Source organism: Fukomys damarensis, unplaced genomic scaffold (assembly GCF_012274545.1).
Source record: "Fukomys damarensis isolate Sample0158 unplaced genomic scaffold, DMR_v1.0_HiC HiC_scaffold_26, whole genome shotgun sequence".
NCBI classification, from domain to species: Eukaryota; Metazoa; Chordata; class Mammalia; order Rodentia; family Bathyergidae; genus Fukomys; species Fukomys damarensis.
Genome location: NW_022900938.1, coordinates 7,087,970 through 7,107,256, shown reverse-complemented (window position 1 = coordinate 7,107,256; position 19,287 = coordinate 7,087,970). Strand labels below are relative to the sequence as shown.

Below are 19,287 nucleotides of genomic sequence, written 5' to 3'. Positions count from 1 at the left end.
GTGATGGTCAGGTCTGCGCTGCTGTCCGCCGCCGCCTCGGCCAGGGAGCCCTCCTCCGGCCCCTGGGACCCGGTGTCCTCCGACCTGGCCTCGTTCTCCGCCGGGCTCTCCCCGCCTTGCACTTCCTTCCTCCTGAAAGCGAGGGGAGAAACCTTGAAGGGAGAACCTTTCCCGCCCGAGGGCGTCTTCTGGTGGTTGGAGGTGAGTGATTTCTTAATCTTCTCCCTCCTTTCCACGGAGACGATCTTGGTCCCCAGCTGGGTCATCTTCTTCTCGATGTTCTGGCGAGAAAAAGCTTTCTTGAGGCTGTCGACCTTCCGCAGGCTGGATCTTTTGAGCTTCTCTGCCCTGCTCTCCCCCACCTTTTCCTCACCGCTGTCCTCCAGGGCCTCCTCCTCGCCGGCTGGCTCGTCCTCCGAGGAGAGGTCCACCGAGTGCAGCGTCTCCTCCAGCGACGGGCGCTCGCTGTCCACGGCGGCAGGGACCGGCTCCTTCACAAACACACTGGCGGGGATCTCTTGTTCTTCCTGCAAAGATGGCACGCAGGGTTCGTGTTAATGGCACGTCTCCCTAACAGGCCCGGACTGCTGCTGGCTCTTGTGGCTTTGGTTTTCTAGATGGGAAGTATCCACTCTAAATCGGGCCAGGCTGTCTCTGGAGGCTGACCAAGGCCAGGCCTGCCTGTTGGGACTGTGCGGGGGGCAGCTGGCCTATCAGTGACAGGCAGGGGAAGTGGGCTGTGGCTCTGACCAGGAAGCCACAGATAAACGAGCTAAAGTAAGTCCGGCTCCTGTGAACCCAGGGGCCCTGTGCTTCCTGTGCTCCCAGCCCAGAGGGTGCAGATCCTGCCCCATCTCGCTGAGGTCCAGTGGGAAGGTCAAGTTGGAAGATGGAAGGGAAGACTGAGAAGTCTTCGAGCCGGGCACAGAGAAAGCCCGGGTTGGGCTCCCTCCCCAACTCCATGTCAAGGAGAGGTCTGAGCTCTCTCTGAGCTGGGCTGGGAGGCCACTCACAGTTTGCTGATGACATTTGGGTGGGGGGAGCTGCAGCAGCAGCAGTAGCAGCAGCAAGGGCTTGGCTTCCTGGGGCTGCTCACCAGCCTTGACATGTAGGATATCCTTAGTGGGCGTTAACAAGGGGGTGAGAGATCAGGGTCACTTCTAGAGTAGCGAGAGGGAAGATGCCAGCAGCACGGTCGGGTCGGAAGTCTCTATTGTTCAACAGAGGTTCTCTAGGGACAGACGCTTGGGCCCCAGCTACCCCTGCAGAATGGGAAGCTCAGGAAACTGCCCCCCTCAGGGGCAGAACTTGCCTCCAAACCACGCGGAAGGGGACGGCCCCGAAGCAGGGCCCCATGCGGAGATCTGTATCAGGACAGACCCGGCACACAGCGTAAACAGCCAGCGAGTCAGCCCACCGGCCCTGGAAGGAAGCGCGGGCCGCTGTGTGCAGGACGCCTGCGCCTTAATGGCCAGGCAGCTCCAGCAAGTAACTTGTTCTCCATGGGTCTCAGTTGCCTCCAGATCGGAACTGGAGGGTTTGACCTGGATTAGCAGCTTTTCCAACTGCACTCCAGGGACAGCAGGGCTCCTCCGCACACTCGTCAGAGGGGGCCCTGCTCCCCGACACCACACGGCTGACCACCCTGCCCCCACAGCCTGAAGGTGACTCAGGCACAGCTTGGGCTGCCCAGGATACTTTCAGTTTGAAAAGTAACCAGGCTTAGTGGACTGAAAAGTCCATTTGGGGTCTAAACTGCATGCAGAGCTCATGTTAATGGTGAGAACTCCCGCCTCACTGTGCAATTTTGATCAACCGACGAAAAGTCATAAGACTGGGTTATAATACAAAGTGTGCTGCAAGAGGGTGACTGTGTTTATAATTTCTTGACTCAAAGTCTAAATGAACAAAGTTTTGAGTGGATAGAGTTATCTTTAAAATCCTTCTCCTTAACCACTGAATGCCACTACCATGGTGCTCTAAAGGAAGACAGCCTCTGTCACCCCTTCATACCCACACGAGTATTGAATCTTTTCTGTGAATCTGTGAGCAAAAAAGGAGAAAGTCTTGGGCAGAGGTGAAAACAAGGTCCTGGCCAAGTGAGCTGTCATCAGAGTGGTTGGTTATTACGTACTCTGCACACCCCTCACCCATTCTGAATGTCACGGACAGGGTTAGGAACCCAGTATAAAGGACAAAGCAAAACAGTGAAAAGAGCACGTGGTGACCAGGAGTCATTCATGAGGGGACCTGGCACAGAGCAGCTTGCTCCTGCTTCAAGCTGAGACCACTGGTGTTTCCCTCGAATGGAAGCCCCGTGAGGGTGGGTGTTTCTGTCTCTTGCTCTCCACTGAGTCTTAACATCTGCAGCTCAACAGCAGCCTGTGAAAGGAGCACTTGCTGGGCGCAGTGGACTTCTAAGCAGCTCCAGAGAGGCTGGAAGAGAGACTGCTCCTCTGCCAGGAAGGCTTGAGGGCTACAAAAGACCGGGCTGGGTTCTAATCTAGAAGGAAGTTTGCTGAATGCTCACGCCCCTGGGAAGTTGGGGGAACTAAGGCCTAGGAGGGCAGTGATTTCCTTTCTAGAGGAAGGATTTCATTCTCCACAGATTCATATTACTAAAAAGGCTGCATTCTGCAACTGGCACCAAGGCTTGGTCCAGAAGCAACTTCCTTCTGGGGTTTGATAAGAGGATCAGGAAGGTTTGACAGATGTTACTTGAAGGAAAAGAAGAAACTAAAAGTGCAGTGAAATGTTATGAAAAGGTCTCAACAAGGAAAGCAGAAATTCCGGCAGAAAATGTGAAAAAAAAAAAAAAAAAAAAAAAAAAAGGCTGGTTACCAGAGAAGAGGTATATTTTGTAAAGTGTAGCTCTCACGGTAATCAAAAGTAAAAACTTTGATAATTTCCCCTTCTTCAACCCTCACAAAAGGTAAGTCTATTAACTGCACTTTTAGGATTAACTGCTGATATTTCAGCTTTCCCTATTGGTGAATTGTATTATTACCAAAGTGTAGCTGCTGCTGAGTCTAAGGCACTCTCACCTCTCTTACACATAAGCCTTAGAGGACCGCTGTAAGGACAGCGGTCAGACATCGTCAGTGGTGAGTAGGGCTGCAGGTGAGGGCAGGGAGCTGTGGAAGGGAGGTGGAAACCCCCGGGACATCTGTACGAGAGTCCTGGGTGCCAACCATGGAAATGGACCCATCCTCACCCGCGAGAATCCAGAACGAGTGCTGTGTCTGCACACAACTGGAAGCCAGTGAGGTCTGTCTTCCTGGCCAACTTCTGCTGTCATCTTCACTGCCCAAGCAGTATTTCCTGTCCTGTCTGCCCCACAGTTCTTATGTTACGCTTTTTTGTGGCTTCCACTCAGCCCTTTCTTTCCACAAGGGCACATGCCACTGTCTAAGCACAGGGAGGTTTTACCTTTCCATAGCTTTTGTTTAGAGACAGAAACACACAGACGCTCTCCAAGATCTCTGTTCCAAGACCTGTGCATGGTGTCTGAATACAAAGAGGTGTCATGGTGGTCACACCCGGATAATGGACACTCTCCTCGTGGAGCCCAGTCTCCCCTGCATGTCTGCCTTGGTATGCAGCCTCTCTCTTATATACACTCCTTGATATTTTACACCTACAGGGGAGGTGTCCTGTCTTCATGCTCTGCTCGGTCTTAGAGACTGCAGGACTGACAGCTCTCACAAGGGGAAGGACTGAGTATACATCCTTACCTCTGCCCCTGCTAACCCCGCTCCTTATGCATTTATCTACTGAGGGTTGGTGGCTCCTTAAATGCCACTGGGAGTCCCTGTTGGCCGCACTGTTTCCTTGGGCAGTTCTACCTAGTAGAAGACCCTAAGAGTGGCTGGTTATTTGTCACTGTTTCAGAAAGGTCCTTGGCCTCCACTGCTATAGGTGTTCCTGGTTCTGACCTTTCACAAGGGCCCTTAGGAGGTTTGCAAAGGAGGGAAGAATTAAACACCGTAACTCCAAACATATATGATGCATATGCTGCTGCATGAAAGAGGAATGAAGAGAACTCGGCAGCAGCAGTATTTTTCCCTGCATCCCAGCTTGTTTGCTGTTTATTCTGACTCTCGCGAACTAACGGTCCCTGGCATGCGTGGAAATATCAGTGCAGAGAAACAAAAGTGCCAGCATGCCAGGCCCTTCTTACGGACTCGAATCTTCTCTGCACACTCGTTACAAAGAGACTCCATGACTAGCGGTAGGAAAGGAAATCAACTGTAAGTCACTCACATGCTTGGTAGGATAAGGAGAGGGAAGCCAGCATTTTGTTGTCCTTCCACTAATGTATCATTCTTGTCTTTAGGCAAAAACAACAAAGGACGTCCTGTTCCTGCGGGACGTGGGGGCACCTTGGAGGGATATGAAAACCATAAACGGGTGTCTGTGGGACATTTTATACCAAAACCTCTAAATACTAGTTATTAAAATGGAACCATGCCTACCGACTTTCCGTTCTATGGGTCTCCTGTACACACTGATGGTTTTCTCCTGTTTGTATTTCTGAGGTGCACATTGCCAGGCGGATAAGGCCATTGATTAGCACTGCACCCCTGGGCAGCTGTTGGTGAAATCAGCAAGTCATAAGAATAAAATGCGTTAGTTATGATCCCGGAGCAGTCTTTCACATTCTGCAAGATTTAAAAGTTTCATTACTTTTCAGTGTTATCAAGGGTTCAATTTTTTTTTTTAAGATCACACTGGTTAGGTGTTCTTTGTTATACACAGAAAACACAACACAAAACAAAAACCAAATCACACTGAATTATTTAACATGTGATACAGAAAACCCAGGAAACATGAACTTTACCTCAGTGGGATGATAGTGTTTGTTTTTACTCATTTCACAATTCTATTCCATAATTTCTATTATTAATAAAGTGAAACCTTGCTGTCCCTTGGTTTTTCAGGGCTTCTGCCTCTTTGATATAAAATAAAATTGAACAAAATGATTATTAAGGTGCTTTCCACCTCTAAAATATTTGATTGTGCGATAGTAACCTAAACTCTACAAAAAAGAATGAGAAGCTGCAGCAATGTTCCCACAAGGAACTCAGGTTAAATGTGTTTTCTTTCATTCAAGAATCAAAACTATAGAGCCCGAGCTGCATTGAAGAACATTTTTCATTCACTGAATTCAAACAGTTAGATGCAAAATAATGCAAGGGGAAACATTTTCTTGGGAGGGCTGTATCTGACAAAGGATGTAGGCTTTTCTTTTTAAATATATGAGAGAATGTAATGATTTTTTCAAAGAAATATCAACAGTAATCATTTATTTGCTTCAAGTGTCTGGAGGCAGTGCTCACATTCAGTAAGTGTAAATAGTAACAATGAGAGCTCGTATTTTTGTTTATCTGATAAGCTGAAAGGGCACTGGGTAAGTAACACAGGAAGATGGATATCCCGTCGTGGCGATGTTGGTCAATGCAATACAAATATGATCATCCACATCTCCATTTTTTTTCAAGCCTGTACTAATTTCATGGTTTTTGAAGTAGTGGCTTTGAAAAGGGAACAGTCTTTTAAAGATCAATTTTAAAATAGTCCAAGGAGATTACACTTTTAGCACTTTTCTAAAATTCTGATTTCATGGAAGGAACCCAAATGATGAATATTTGAACATATTTATGGGCCCACTTCCCCAAGATGTACCCACTGTAAATATCTAAACTTTTTACTTTTTTGCCCAATTTCATAATTTTTATGGGCAGGAAAGTGTAAACAGTCCATGAGGACTATCATTTTGGTCTCTGAATTTGAAATTATTCCCAGACTGCTTTTTCAAATATTCATTACTAGAACCTTAAGAGGACAGAAGTGGACACCACATCTTCCAGGCCAGCTCCCTGGGAAATCTGAAGTTCTTCAACCTTCAACCATTGCAGAAAAACCTCCTCTTAGCTGTAAATTCACTGACATTCTCTATAAATTCCATTTTTTTTTTTTTTTGGTAAAAGATAGCTATGCTCACAGGCAAAGTATTAGTGCTGCTTATCTTTCTTGAGCATTTGCTTTTTGAAAAGCACTATCTACGAGTCTTACTTCACTTATACTGGGTCACATCTCAGGATTTTGAATTCAAACATGGATTTGAAGCTGTTACCAAAACAATTAAAACAGTGAGCTAGCGAGTATAACTAGGACTCAAAAAATTTATTTAATTGTTGAAAGGGATATGAATGTTTCCCTGGTTTTAGATGCTACTGGTTATAATCTGAGGTAATAGCTAAGGAATGAGATGCTTAACAGTTACAGCAATGTTGTAAAGTTCAGCACAGATTTCAATAAATAAACACATGACATGTTTCAAGTAGGACAAATTAAGAAACAAATTACAAACTCCATTTTGGAATAAAAAAAGGAAATATGTAACTAGTCAACCAATCAGCACCCCCCCCGTAGATTTTAGAGGGTGCGACAGGACTTCACAAAATGGAACTGTAATTTTCTCAGTGCTACAGTATTAAGTATGCTTTTCTTTTTTCTCTTATTTTCATGTACTTTTCTGGTCTTAAAATAGAAAATCAGTGGATTTTAGTAAGGGGAATCCCAGCACAGAATGCAAGTAGGGTGGGCCGGGGATTTAGCTCAGTGGTTCCACCATCTGCTTCACAAGCACAAGGTCTCTGACTGAGTTGAATCCCTGGTACCCCACCCCCCTCACTAAATACAAGTAGGGTGGAAATGACTGTTAAAGGTGTAAAGGGTTCCCTGCTTCTCTGCCCTCCCAGGCCCTGTAGCTCTAGGACAGTGGCTTCTGTTGCAAGGTGAAGGCTGTGATGCTACGGGAAAGGGTCGGCTTGGGGCCAGTCTTTGGAGCAGAGTCCTTTCCTTTGGTGGAGATGAGACGTTAATACTGATTTTGACATGATAGCACACATGGGCTGCATGATGGCAGTCTGCCTAATAAGTTCTGACAAAAAAGGCACAAGCTTTGCTGTTTTAAGATCCTGGAGGGGTGGGTCAGTTTTGACCCAAGCACCATATTCTTATTCTTTCCATGAGCCAAATTAAATTCAATAGCTAGGTTCAATGTTGACCTTATGGGGAAATTTGACCTGGTTCTTGTCTAATTTGGTTTACGACCAGAATCATGGAAAGAGTTACGTTTGTGAACCGAGGCACCGCTGTAAAAATGTAGCCCCCTCTCTGAGCAAGGGACTTTCAGGTCTAGCTTCTGTTGTTCGGACACTTATGCCAGCCTGTGCTATGTAAATACATTATTTCCTGTGTTCCCTCCCAATACTTGAGAGGTGAGGAAGGGAGCCCTGGCATTTTCTCACATGCTCAGAGATTAGTTAAACATGAACCCCTGCTTCACCACTTAAGATGACTAAATAAGTTCAGGCAGGCAAGAGATAAACATCTGAATTGTAGCACCCTCGTCTATAAATTGGGGACATAGGAGTTAATGTACAGAAAGATGCTTAACAATGCATGTAGGGCTTAAGTGCTCAATTGTTTGCTCTTAATATCTTCAGTGTATAGATGAGGAAACATGTTGAACAAGCTACAAAATGTGTCCAGGTCACACTGTTGGCAAATGATGAACCTAGGATTTGAACCAGTACCTGCGTGACTCCAACCCTTATCTATCTCTATAACCATTATGGTGCACACATCGCATCTAACAGAACTTAGCGTTGCATCCGAGGGCATACTGAAACCCCTACTGTGAGAAAGAAGAGAAATCACAACTTTTCTACTGAGGAATCTGCTTGCATTTGTTTTTGTAAACAATTATCCTGTGAGTCCCTGAAAGCTGAGATGTCTAATATCCTTCAGAGAGTGAGGGGTCTTCTATGAGTTAAGAATGACCCAGGGACTTTGCTTCTAGTTCCCTACTTTCTTGATTTTTCCAGGTGTCCCTGGGGCTGACAGTGAGGGCCCCGGATGCAGACTGAACATTTTACTTGGGATTCGCTTAGCTTTCCTTGGATTTGAGGATTGGTTCAGCTTTTTCTCTCTGTGGGGAGAATTGCCACCATTTCTGGCTGCAATTTCACACCTGTCAATCCAATGTGATGAAACAGGTGACCATGTGAGACCCTCCACAACAGCACCTGCCTTCAGGTTACCCAATAGTTGTTTTTTTTTTTTTTAAATGTCAGATTTACAGTTCTCTGGAGCTTCTTGTCACACTTCCTCCTCGTCTCTCTCCCTACGTCTATCTACAGAGCATCCATGGCAAAACAAAACGAAACCCAATCCTGACAAACTGCGATTTTCCTTGACTAGATAAGTGCTTTTTTCTCTCTCCTAAACTGAAGGATGATAATCTCTCTAATTCATACTGAAAGGAGGGAAATTTCCTTTGGCAACTCAGATTTAAAAAGTTCTGTGCATGTTTGGCTTTGTTTGGAGATCATTATTTAATTGAGAAATGGCTTGAGAGCTAGGATTTCTAATATCTTTTAGGCTAATAAAGTAAGGATCTCACATGGCTTCCCTGTATCTGTCTGGAGTGCATCTGGTGCAGGAAAAGCTACTGCATTTGCATTAAAGGCTAACTAGTTTCCTGGATGCCAAAGCCTGCAATGTATAGGAGAACACTGGCTGCCCAAACCTTTCTAGCACTCAAGTGCAATGTGGGGAGGACAGGAAAGTAGCGTGAAGAGTCTCCTTTTATGGGGCTAGGAAGGCTCAGCTTCCAAGTTGGCAAAGTGGCTCCGTTTAGAAAAAGAAGGCTCCCTGGATTTCAATCCTGATCTCTGAGTCTCTCTTGGGAGATGAAAGCCTGCCCTGTGTGCCTTTCACAATCAAACATTTGGTTATAGCCTCTCCCCTCCATGGCTCTGAAATCCTCCCCTATTCACAGGGCCCCAAGGAGTCAGCCCTGCGGCAGGATGGCAGTGCTTCCTGGGCGCTGGGCTGGCTGGGTTCCTCTGGGCGGAAGGGCTCCCAGCATCAGGCAGGGCCGCCCCTGGAATCACAAATGCCCATCACTTGGTGGAACAACAGCCCTATGCAGCCTCCCTGTCCCCAAATAGCCTCTCGCTACATTAATTGCATCATTGGTGCATTAAAAAAATTAAGTGGCCCTTTTATTCTGAAGCAACCTTTTGAAGGAGAAAGCATTCAAGACCAGCCTTTGTGACTGTAACTGATAGCACTCCTTTGATTTTCCTTTACAGTTGTGGTCTCTCTGAGCAATGATAGTTGCTCATATCTAGTATATTTGCAAAGAGATATGCTCTGCATTTTTAGTGCATCAGTTGCTAGAAAAGAACTCAGGAAGGCTGCTTTGCTCCAAATAGTCTTAAAGAACAGGGCTAATTCAACCCTAATGGAATCAATCCTCCATTTGGCTGGTCCCCAAACGTCAGTGGCCTTTGGGAAAAGGCACAGTTGAAACAGTTAGGAGTCTGACTTCTTGGTTAAGACAAAACAGAAAGCTCCTATGATTATCTCATTTCCGCAAAGAGTTAATAAAAAGGCACTGGATTCATTTGCTGCCCTGTCCAGCTAGTTCCTAATGCAAAGAGGCTATGCCCTTCACTCGGGTGGGGACCTGCCCCGCACATCCTGCAGCCTGCTCGCAGTGTCTGCAGGTGCTTGCTGGGAAAGGACCCAGGTCTACTCGCTCCCGGGCACCTGCCTCGGCCCAGGAGGTGGTGGCCAGGCTATCCACACAGCTGTGTGTAGATTTCACGTTCGCCGGCCGCAGGCAGGAAGGGTAGTGCCTAGAGTGTGCGCGTCCCTGATGGGCAGGACGGACGGGAAGCCGGGTACAGGCGGGAGTGTGGGGAGGCAGGGGCACTGACCTGGAAGATGAGCACTTTGAAGTGGTTTCGTCGCAGGAGCTGGGCGTGGTTGCTCTCCAGCCTCCTCACCTGCGCGCTCTGCCGCTCCATGCGCTCGCGGACGGCTCGCGTGTGCGCGCTCACCTTGCGTGACTTCTCCAGCAGCTTGCCCACCGTGCTGCTGGTGGAGGCCTGGTGCTTGGAGAGCAGGGCCAGGTCTCCCTGGATCCCCTTCACCGAGCCCTCCAGGCTGATCTGCCGCCGCTCCATCCTGTGCTGGTTCTCTTGCACGGCGTCCAGCATGGTCACCAGCTTGTCCAGCAGCGTGTGCACTGTGACGGCGTTCACCTGCGAGTTGTCCCGGAGGGCCTCGTCCGTGCACCCCAGGTTCAGGCTCGGGCTCGGCGTGGAGGAGGGCACTGGACTGGGACTCGAGGGCTTCTCCTGGCGTATGGCAGAGCTCGCGGGCTGGAACCTTTCGGCCTGGGCAGCGTCCTCTCCCATGGCTGCGCAGGTGGACACAGCCGGGGGAGCAGAGGAGACGGTGAAGAAGGAGGCCTACAGGTTGAGGTCCAAGCGCTGCTCCCGGGACTGGCAGAAGCTCAGACCGGCAACAACTGGCTGAGCTGATCAGGGAAGCTGCGTTCCAACAGCTCTTAAAGGCCCTGCCCCACCCAGAGAGAGGCGAAGGTCACTCAGGGCTCACAGCCGGCACACACTTGCTAGCCGCGTTCCCCACGGCACCGAGCCCCCTGCTGCAGGGTTACAGGCCTTTCCGACTCCCCTTCCCTTTTAAAATAAGTTCAATGCCATATTTCAATCATGACTTCATCCAGAGGAGGAGAAAAACATGCTAACTTGGCCCAGCTCCACAGGCTGCAATTGGCTCAAACCAGTAAACTTTTCTCTGGCTGCTACGCTACAGAGCCTGTGTGTGTGTGTGTGTGTGTGTGTGTGTGTGTGTGTGTGTGTGTGTGTGTGTGTGTGTATGTGTGTGTGTGTGTTTCCTGGATACAAGTTATTGTAACGGAAAGCATTGTTTGCATTTGCCCCGGGACGGACTGATACGTTGCAGAACACCCCGTGCTCTCCTGGGAGGGACAGGGGTGAAGGGCTCCCGCAGCCCGGGTTGTAGCGTTAGTTTCCCATTTGCAGAGAAGGCAAAGCAGCTCCTGAGAGAGACAAGGAAACAGCCCATTTCTCCTTGCTACCCTATTACTCATGCAGAGGGGATGTGGAGTAAGTTGAAAGAGATTGAACTTCAGGGATGTTAAATAAGTAATGTTATGCACTGTTTCCGTGTAAAAGGTGGAGCATTTGTTTAATACACGATATTTTTAATTTTTTAAATTAATTTTATTGGTATGCTTCAGATATAAGTAGTGATCACATTCATCATAGGGACTTTGAACCTGTACATAACGCATCTTGATTTTTCCTTTTTCCCAGTCCCCTCCCTTCCCTTCAGCCCCTCCTCCCCTCCTTATTTACAAAAGTTTTGTTTCCATTTTTTTACCCCATCTATTCTATTCTTCTTTAACCTTCCTCCCCCCGCATTCCCCTCCCCACCTGAACATTTAAAGATGGAACATTTTTGAATGACCATTTATTTTAACTATAGGCTTTTTGGGATTTATTTTTATGAGAATAAAGATTGAAAGGGGACACCCTGTCTTGTACTGATGTTGAGTTAAGACACTGCCACGTCTACCACTACACGCTGATTTGTTTTAACTCATTTTGAATCCACACTGAGAGATTTTCTCAGATGCCTCTTCTTGCGTGGTGTTCATTGACGCACACCTGGAAGTGTGGCCGACTGCTGGTGCTTCTGGGTTTGACAACTTCCAGAGTCCTGCTCTTGTTCTCAGATGTGGCCCCTGTTATCCGAGCCCCTGGAGTGTGGGACTTATTTTTCCCTGCTTGGATTGGGTTTAAATGTATCCAGCCTTGGAGAGTATTTTCAGCAGGAAGTTTGTAACAGGCCTTCTATGACCAGTTTTGAGAAGAGAGAATGCCAGCTCATTCCAGATCAAAGATTGATAACAGGGCAGTGTCATTCTTCAGTGGCAACATCTCTATGAAAGGTCATCAATCAACAGGTCCTTTGCAGGCACATTTATTGAATTCCCACCCTCTGCTATATGCAGGATGGAGAGGATTTTCACAAATCGTGAGCCAAGACCCTGCCTTTAATGGGTATCCTTGCTAGTTAGGAAGATAAATCAGAGGCATTTATAGAGGCCCTTGATTTCCTCAGGTAACTGGCACTGCCAAATCCACTTAAAGTTTATTCTTTAAAAATAGAGACCAAAAAGCAACCATAAAAAAGACTTGGTTGGGACTCTATTTTTTTTAAAAGTAAAAGAATTATTAGAGTTAATTTGCCTTACATTTAACCTTTAGTTGGTCAGTGATGTGTTAAATATTAGAACAGAAGATGAATCAAGTGTGGATTTGGAGAACTATAATTTTCTAACAAAACTGCACGGTATCATGATATCATGTCCTTTTATATTTGATTTCTATGTGCAAATCATAGAAAGTGTCATTATTTCAAAAATATTTGAGGGCTTCATCAGTTTTCTAAGAGCCTCTCTTACGCTTTGACATTCACATCTTGCCCCTTAGCAGCACTTACTGTGCCCTCCTCCGTGTAGATCCGTTCTTCAGATTGTTAACCGTTCCAGCCGCAGCGTCTCATTTGTTGGAGGAGTTGTTCTGTGATTCAAGGGCTTCTCCAGCATTACCTTCATCAATGTCATGGTTTCCTACATACATCGCAAGATTTGCCATTTCACATTCTAATCACTTGCCCCAATTTTGCGTTGATTTGCACTGATTTTGCATGGCCTTGTTGGATATTGTATCATCAGTTAGATGATTACAGACATTAGCGACATTAGACATTAGAGACATGGGGTGTGAGGTGGAGAAAGGACAAATGCTCACCAATTGCGAAGAAAGGCTTGTTTACGAGTTTATTTTTTTAAAACTGGTCTTGAGTAGCACAAATAGCACACTAAACAAATTATTGTATAACAAATTAGCCTACAGCTCTGTGGCTTCAGCAACAATGGTTTTCCTTACTCAGGTTTCTGAGATTGGTGTGGCAGGGCTTGGCTGGTTGGGTTATCTCCACTCAGCAGGTTCATTCCGCTGTAGTCTGGAAAGGGGGCCCAGCATGGCCTCATTCAGGTCCGGCTCCTCTGCTGGGCTGACCCTTCAGTAACTCTCCACCTGATCTTTCTAGTAGGGAAATCTTCATATATGCACCAGGATTCTGAGGGGATGGAAGCAGGAGCTCTTAGGTTAGCTGCGGGAATCTTTGGTTCTCCCTTCCACCACATTCTATGGTCCAAGGAGGCCACAGGCCAAGCTCAGATTCAAGGAGTTGGGGATGAGATGCCACAAATTTATGAGAAGGGCAGCAATGTCAAAACAGCATGGGGGCCACTGTGTAGCCACTTTTGGAAATAACCTACCATAGAGGGCTATTAGAAAGAAAGCTAAGGCCCTTTTGATTGTCATTTCCACTCCGTTCCCTTTTCCTCATCATTGGAGGTAATCATTTTTGTGGATTTAGAGTATGTCCTTTGGAAATTATATGTAGAAGTGAATGACTCATTAGAGAATAGTTTGATGTTGTGCTGCACCTTGTTTAGTTGAACAACCTTATAATCATGGGAACTCCAAGGAGCAATGTAACGGGGCCTCCTGTCCTGTAGAAGATTGGAACTAAGAAATAGACTGTGAAGTGAACACAAAGGGCAGCACGCTTTAATTCTTTAGCTGGCCACCAGCCACCCATTGCTGCTTCTGATATTAAATCCTGTAAGCTGAGGTCACTTGACGAAGACATCGTCCGCTTTATGACTGGCTGGGGCCTTGATCCAAAGATCTGTGTGGTTTCCTGTTGTGAACCACAGAGACTTAACTCTTCACCGTGATCCTTAAACCAGAAGTGGTTCAGTGGCCCACTCAGTAATCCTGGCATTCGTGGTCTTTCTACCATGACAGTGATAGGAATCCTGGAATGATGAGCCTGCAGAGAAGGAAATCCTTGTTCCCAGCAACTAAAGAAGCAGAAAAGCCAAGCTAGCTGTTCCATATGTGTTTTCCTTTGGGCTGCTGTTCCTGTTTCCACAAGCCTTTGGAAGACTGGGTTGAGTAAGAAGGAGTCCTAAGGTTGTGTATTTTAACCGCAGAGCAGACAGACAAAGAATATGAGGACACATCCAATTGTTTGGGGTGGTTTACGCTCTGCAGCAGGTATCTGGGAACATGTAATTTGCCATGAAAATGCCACTCTTTAAGAATTATCATTGACAGTATATAGATTTGTTCCCAGAACCCCTCTAACACTTTTTATGCTCACTATCCTTCCCAAAATTTGACTCCTAAGACAACTTTTACTTTTGTGTTACTGCTCTTACCTTAATAAAATTTAACCCTGGGCTTAATACCAGAGGTGGCAGGTTAAAAGCACACTGCTAAGGTAAAATGGATTAGGCAGAGAAGTAGGCAGAGGGAAGGGTCATCTGACCTTACCCAGAGATCACGCTGAACCCCATATTCCCCGTGCCTGGCAGTGGGTGCAGATGGGGAGGGGTGCAGAAAGCCTAAAGTTGCTGTCTTTTTCCCCTTTTGAGGCAATGAGAAAGAACAGTGCTCACTCTCACAAGAAATATTCGTGAAGAAAATCACGCGAGACTGTAATTCTAGTCTCTTCCAGCGCAAGTCCCTGCAGTAGTTGATTCGTGATGTCTGTGGAGCAGTGTACTAGGAACTCCTGTATAGCTGAGTGCTAAGGCATTAATCGGTCATATATGGTGTTCACACACAAGGTAAATTCTGCTTGCAACACACGAGCTGCTACCTAGGAAACTCCTAGCATATTGGAGCTTTAGCAGGACTTGTGTTTTCCATGCTCTTCTGTTGTTGGGTACACGTTTCCTCATCTGCCATTTCTGTACTTTCCCGTGTCTGCCCAGTTGCAAACCCCAACTCCTTTTTAAGGGTCACACAATCCACTTGTCCTTATAGTAGATGTGAATGAAATGTCAGATTCCTGCTCAGGTTTTTGTCTTCCTTTTTCTTCTTAACTCCACTTTCTGGTTCATGAAGTGAAATTTTACTGAAATAGTAGATGTTAGGTTTTATTCAGTCCCCAAGAAGATTTATATCATGAGATAGTTTCTTCCTTTCCTAAGATGGATTCTGGTACTGGCTAAGTTAAACAAACTCTTTTATACCTGGGGTCCCCCCACCACCACACCACAGGGAGGGAAACAAGTTAGAACATTGCTTATTTGTCACCCATTCAAACAACACATATTAGTGAATATCGGATACCAGGTATATAGCAGTGAACAAGAGACAAAGTATCTGTTTTTCTGAACTGTGGAGTAGGTGCAGATGATAAATAAAAATAAAGTGTACTGACAAGCAGTGATAAATACTAGGAGGAAAAATAAAGCACAGTGAGGGCCAGAGAGTGACCAGCATGCTGTCATTGGTGGTTGGTCCTGGAAGCCCTCTTCGGACAGGGCCGCTTATTAGGCACATAGCAGGAGTCCCGATGAGAGGAAGGGATTTCTGCAGCAATGAGTTTTCAACATGGTGATCGAGTTTTACCTGAGCATGTGTACACGCACCTAGAGACTACACTTCCCAGCCTCTCTGACATGTGCATTGGTTACTGATTTCCGTTCGATGGCAGTGAGAAGTGACGTGGTCTCTCCAAATACTGCCCTTCAAAGGATTAGCTGTATGCTCCGTTTGAGACTCAGAAAAAATACCTTAAAGTGTGGTGCTTTGTTGTGCTAAGAGGCCTTAGGAGCTGCCTCAAAATCGGGGTCCCCCTGACCTTCCCTTGTTATCTCCACCTCCAGCCACAGGAAAAGGCTTTCTGGAAAGCTCTCCTGACAGACTTGGCTGGATCCTCCCAACGACAGTGATGGTGTTCAGTCTTTTTGCTGAAATGTCATCACCAGAGAAGAGTCAGCTTGCATTAATAAAAGGACTGATGTTGTCAGCACACCTGGACAGACCTTTGTCACACTCCACTGTCCCTTATTTTGACCCCACCCAGAATCACTTACAACCCATTGTCTATTTTGTGGGCAAGGGAATTTTTTCTGGGCCATTATATGTTATCCGAGCCCATTCAGGTCCACCAACAAAATAATTTACTACTTTGCTAAAAGTTATCTACATGCCCAGTCGTTCTGTCCGCTGCGAAGAAGGGGCGTAATATAGGTTGTTGAACTGTGCTGAGCAGGCAGGAAATCACTCCCGTCATCATTTTCCTGTGCTATGTTTGTTTTCCCCGGTTGAATGTTCATAGCTCTATCCCTTTTCTCCTACTTAAGCTGCTCTTTGTCAGTTCGGTCAGCAAACCTTCAGAGGCCGGTGAGGAAGTTCCCAGTCACCCCTGAACTTCGTAGACCACCATCCTCTGTCCCCATTATCCTCTTAGGGGACAGCAAAAGCTGACTGGGTGCAGACACGGAAATTTCGGATGAGAGAGGATGGCAGCTCTTCCTACGCTCTTCCTTTTGTCCTCATTTTGTGCCTCCCTCCCTAACCCTTGGTAAGCAGAATGATACTTAAGAGTGTGAACTCTCAACCCAGATGTTCCAGGCTCAAATTCCAGCGACGTTGTGTGGCCCTGGACAAATTGCGTTTCCTTTCTAGGCCCTCGGGTTCTTATTACAAAAGGAGAGCAAGATAATAACAACCCTTATCTTATGGTCAGGAGTTGCTAGTGGGGCTCGATGAGCAAATGACCGCATAAGGCTGGGACCGGTGGCTAGAACTTGGCCAGCAGCAGACCTATTAAGCACATACATGAATCCAAGCTCTTACTAACCTAATGGTCTAGTTCAGCCTGCTGACTTTGACTATGCAATTTCACCTTTTCTCAAAAACACGTTGAGGTCTTGTGTCACCTGTGTCACATTCAAAACTAATACTCTACTGGCCTTTTCTCCCTCGTCATTCACAGAATATGCCTTGGTACATCGCCTGACTTCCAGATTAGTGGACCAGCTATTCGAAGTGAGCCGCTTTGTGCAGTGCTACAACTTAGCCTCTCCGACAGCGTAAATGAAATATAAATCAAGGTCTTCATCCCGGTCTAGTCTTTGGGGAAAAGCAGAATTTACCCACAAGAAGCAATGAGAAGACAATGCAAGGCGATGCCTAATGAAGTATCAGAGCTGCCCCTTTTCAGGCTCAGGAAACCCCTTATCACACAATAATCCTTAGTTTTTGCTCTGCTTGTTGTGGAGACTGAAAGCAAACAGGAACTGTGGTAAACAGCTTGAAATTAAAAAGGGTCACCTGGTAGCAATGAAGTTCTTATAATACAGTGTTGTTCATGTCTCAAGATATCATAAGACCTTGAAAAAACAATACTTTAAGGAAGTGGGTGGGTGTACATCTGTTTTTCACGACCAAACTGATGTTTGGGGAAGTCTAGGGCCCTGGCGAGAACACTGAGATGAGCATAATGATAGAGCTCACCCTTCCTTCCCTAACTAGATAGATGTTTTTCCTGCCCTCCTCAGTTTTCCTCTGTCTTTTGTTTACAGAATCTTAAATCGCTCTCTGAAGGAGATTCTAGAGGTACCTCTGGTCCCACGTCTCTGTTGAAGGAGGCTTACTTTCAAATTGTTAATTGTGAGCTGTATTTTGTGACTTTCTTCCTTAGCGTGCGATGATGAATGAGTGTCATTCAATTTGGTCTTCTATTTACAAAACAAACAAAGAACCCACCAACCATCAAAGATAAAAACAAAATTTCTTGCCTTGTCTTAGAAGGAGGAAGTTATATTAATTTGAAAACTTTAGAGAAGGAAATTCTAAAACCATTTCAGTGACCCAGGCTGGTATTTGTCAGGAAGTTCTCCTTCATAGATAATTTAAATCCTTATCGTAATAACATAAAACCATTTCCTCCCATTCTGCTCTGTTTTTTGAGTTAATGAACATTCACATAATGGATGTCTATAAATTACCTATTAATCATCTTTCTGTAATTTCTGTATATTCATGTTAAATTTTAGGCTCTGATTAAAGTCAGGCTGTTTCTGCATGAAACTTACTGATACAAATGCTCTTTTATCAAACATATTTTGGCAAGCAGAATGTTTCAACAGTAAAATATTTTTGCAGGCAAATACTGTCGCAAGAGCATTTGCTCGGTGATTTACACTGAGAAAGTACTTGAACTATCTTGAATTATCTCTGAATGTTAAAAATGCGTGATTTCAAATTCCTCTCTCTCTCTCTCTCTCTCTCTCTCTCTCTCTCTCTCGGGGCTTACACTTGTTGACTTCAAAGAAATGTTTTCTAAGTGAAAGCGATGGCACTATTCCAATCAAAAAATAAATATCAAGTGGCCCAGAAATCTAGGTAACAGGCAGAGGTAACAAGAGCAGACAGAGCAAGAGTTTGGCTAACTCTTCTCTGATTCATGGACACTTTATTAAAATATATGTTGCATTTTTCTTTCTGAGGCAGTTTTGGGCCATCCCACAGAGAGAATTTTATCAGACCTGACTCAGGGCTGACATAATGGAATGCAAAAGGAACTTGGGGCCTGTCTGTCTTGCTTTTCTGATATGTAAAAGTAGTATACTTGATTTCTAACCATTTCCAATGGGACCATTTTATGATTTAATGGTCCCTGACATTTTGGAAGAGTAGTTTGTTTCATTAGGATTGTCTTCAATCCTCTACTTTAAGAACAATGAAGTATTCTTTGGTCGTCCAACCTCACCACTGCCCACCACCAAGATGGTCCGGCATAGCATGGTGCTCAAGGGGGATAAGAAATCAGATGACTTGAGCTTTATTTTCCAGCTCTGACTCTGGTTGACCTTGGGCACTCAACCTTGTGGAGACTGGATTTTCTCATGATAACATGAGGGTGTGACTGTAGGAGCTAATTCAGTTCCATAACTATTTGTTAATTGTTCTCTATGTTCAAGAGCCTCCAGTAGGACATGGGGGGATGGAGTTGGGGGAAAAACACAGAGATAAAGATGTGGGGAAGCTCTAGTGTAGATGACAGAGCACAGGGCTGAATATTGTAATAGGTAAAACAAGTATATTTCTGAGAGCACAAAAGACACAAAGCTTCTGGGATTTCAAATATTATAGAACATGTTTTTCATCTATAGTTGAAGAGCCAGCCATTCCAGGAGAGGTATTTTTGGTCTGGGTTTCAGGCACTGCAACAAGCACGTCCCAGTCATTGCAGCTGCTACTTAAAACCATGATCTAGTGCAGTGATTGTGCATCTCTGACTGCTAATTTCCCCCTCTGGAGGCTGCAGCAGAGATGAAAACGTGGGAAGATGGAGTTTTTCCAGTTCAGGGACTGACCTTTAAAAGAATCAGGGCAGAGAGGGAGAGAGAGAGAGAGAGAGAGAGAGAGAGAGAGAGAGAGAGAGTGAAATAGAGCCAGAAGAAACCAGTGTAAGTACCTTTGACTTAAGAGT

At 45.7% G+C, this 19,287-nt stretch overlaps 1 protein-coding gene across 1 annotated transcript; it reads right to left on the bottom strand.

Annotated features, from left to right (window-relative positions):
- Positions 1-2: 2 nt before the first annotated feature.
- Cavin2 (caveolae associated protein 2) lies at positions 3-10,646 on the bottom strand (the record flags this gene model as incomplete). The annotated part of the gene is made up of 2 exons (XM_010636889.3): positions 9,798-10,646; positions 3-527 (listed from the first exon to the last, which is right to left on the bottom strand). Coding segments are annotated over exons 1-2 (1,008 nt in total), but the record flags the coding sequence as incomplete, so codon positions are not given.
- Between the last annotated feature and the right edge of the window lie 8,641 nt (positions 10,647-19,287).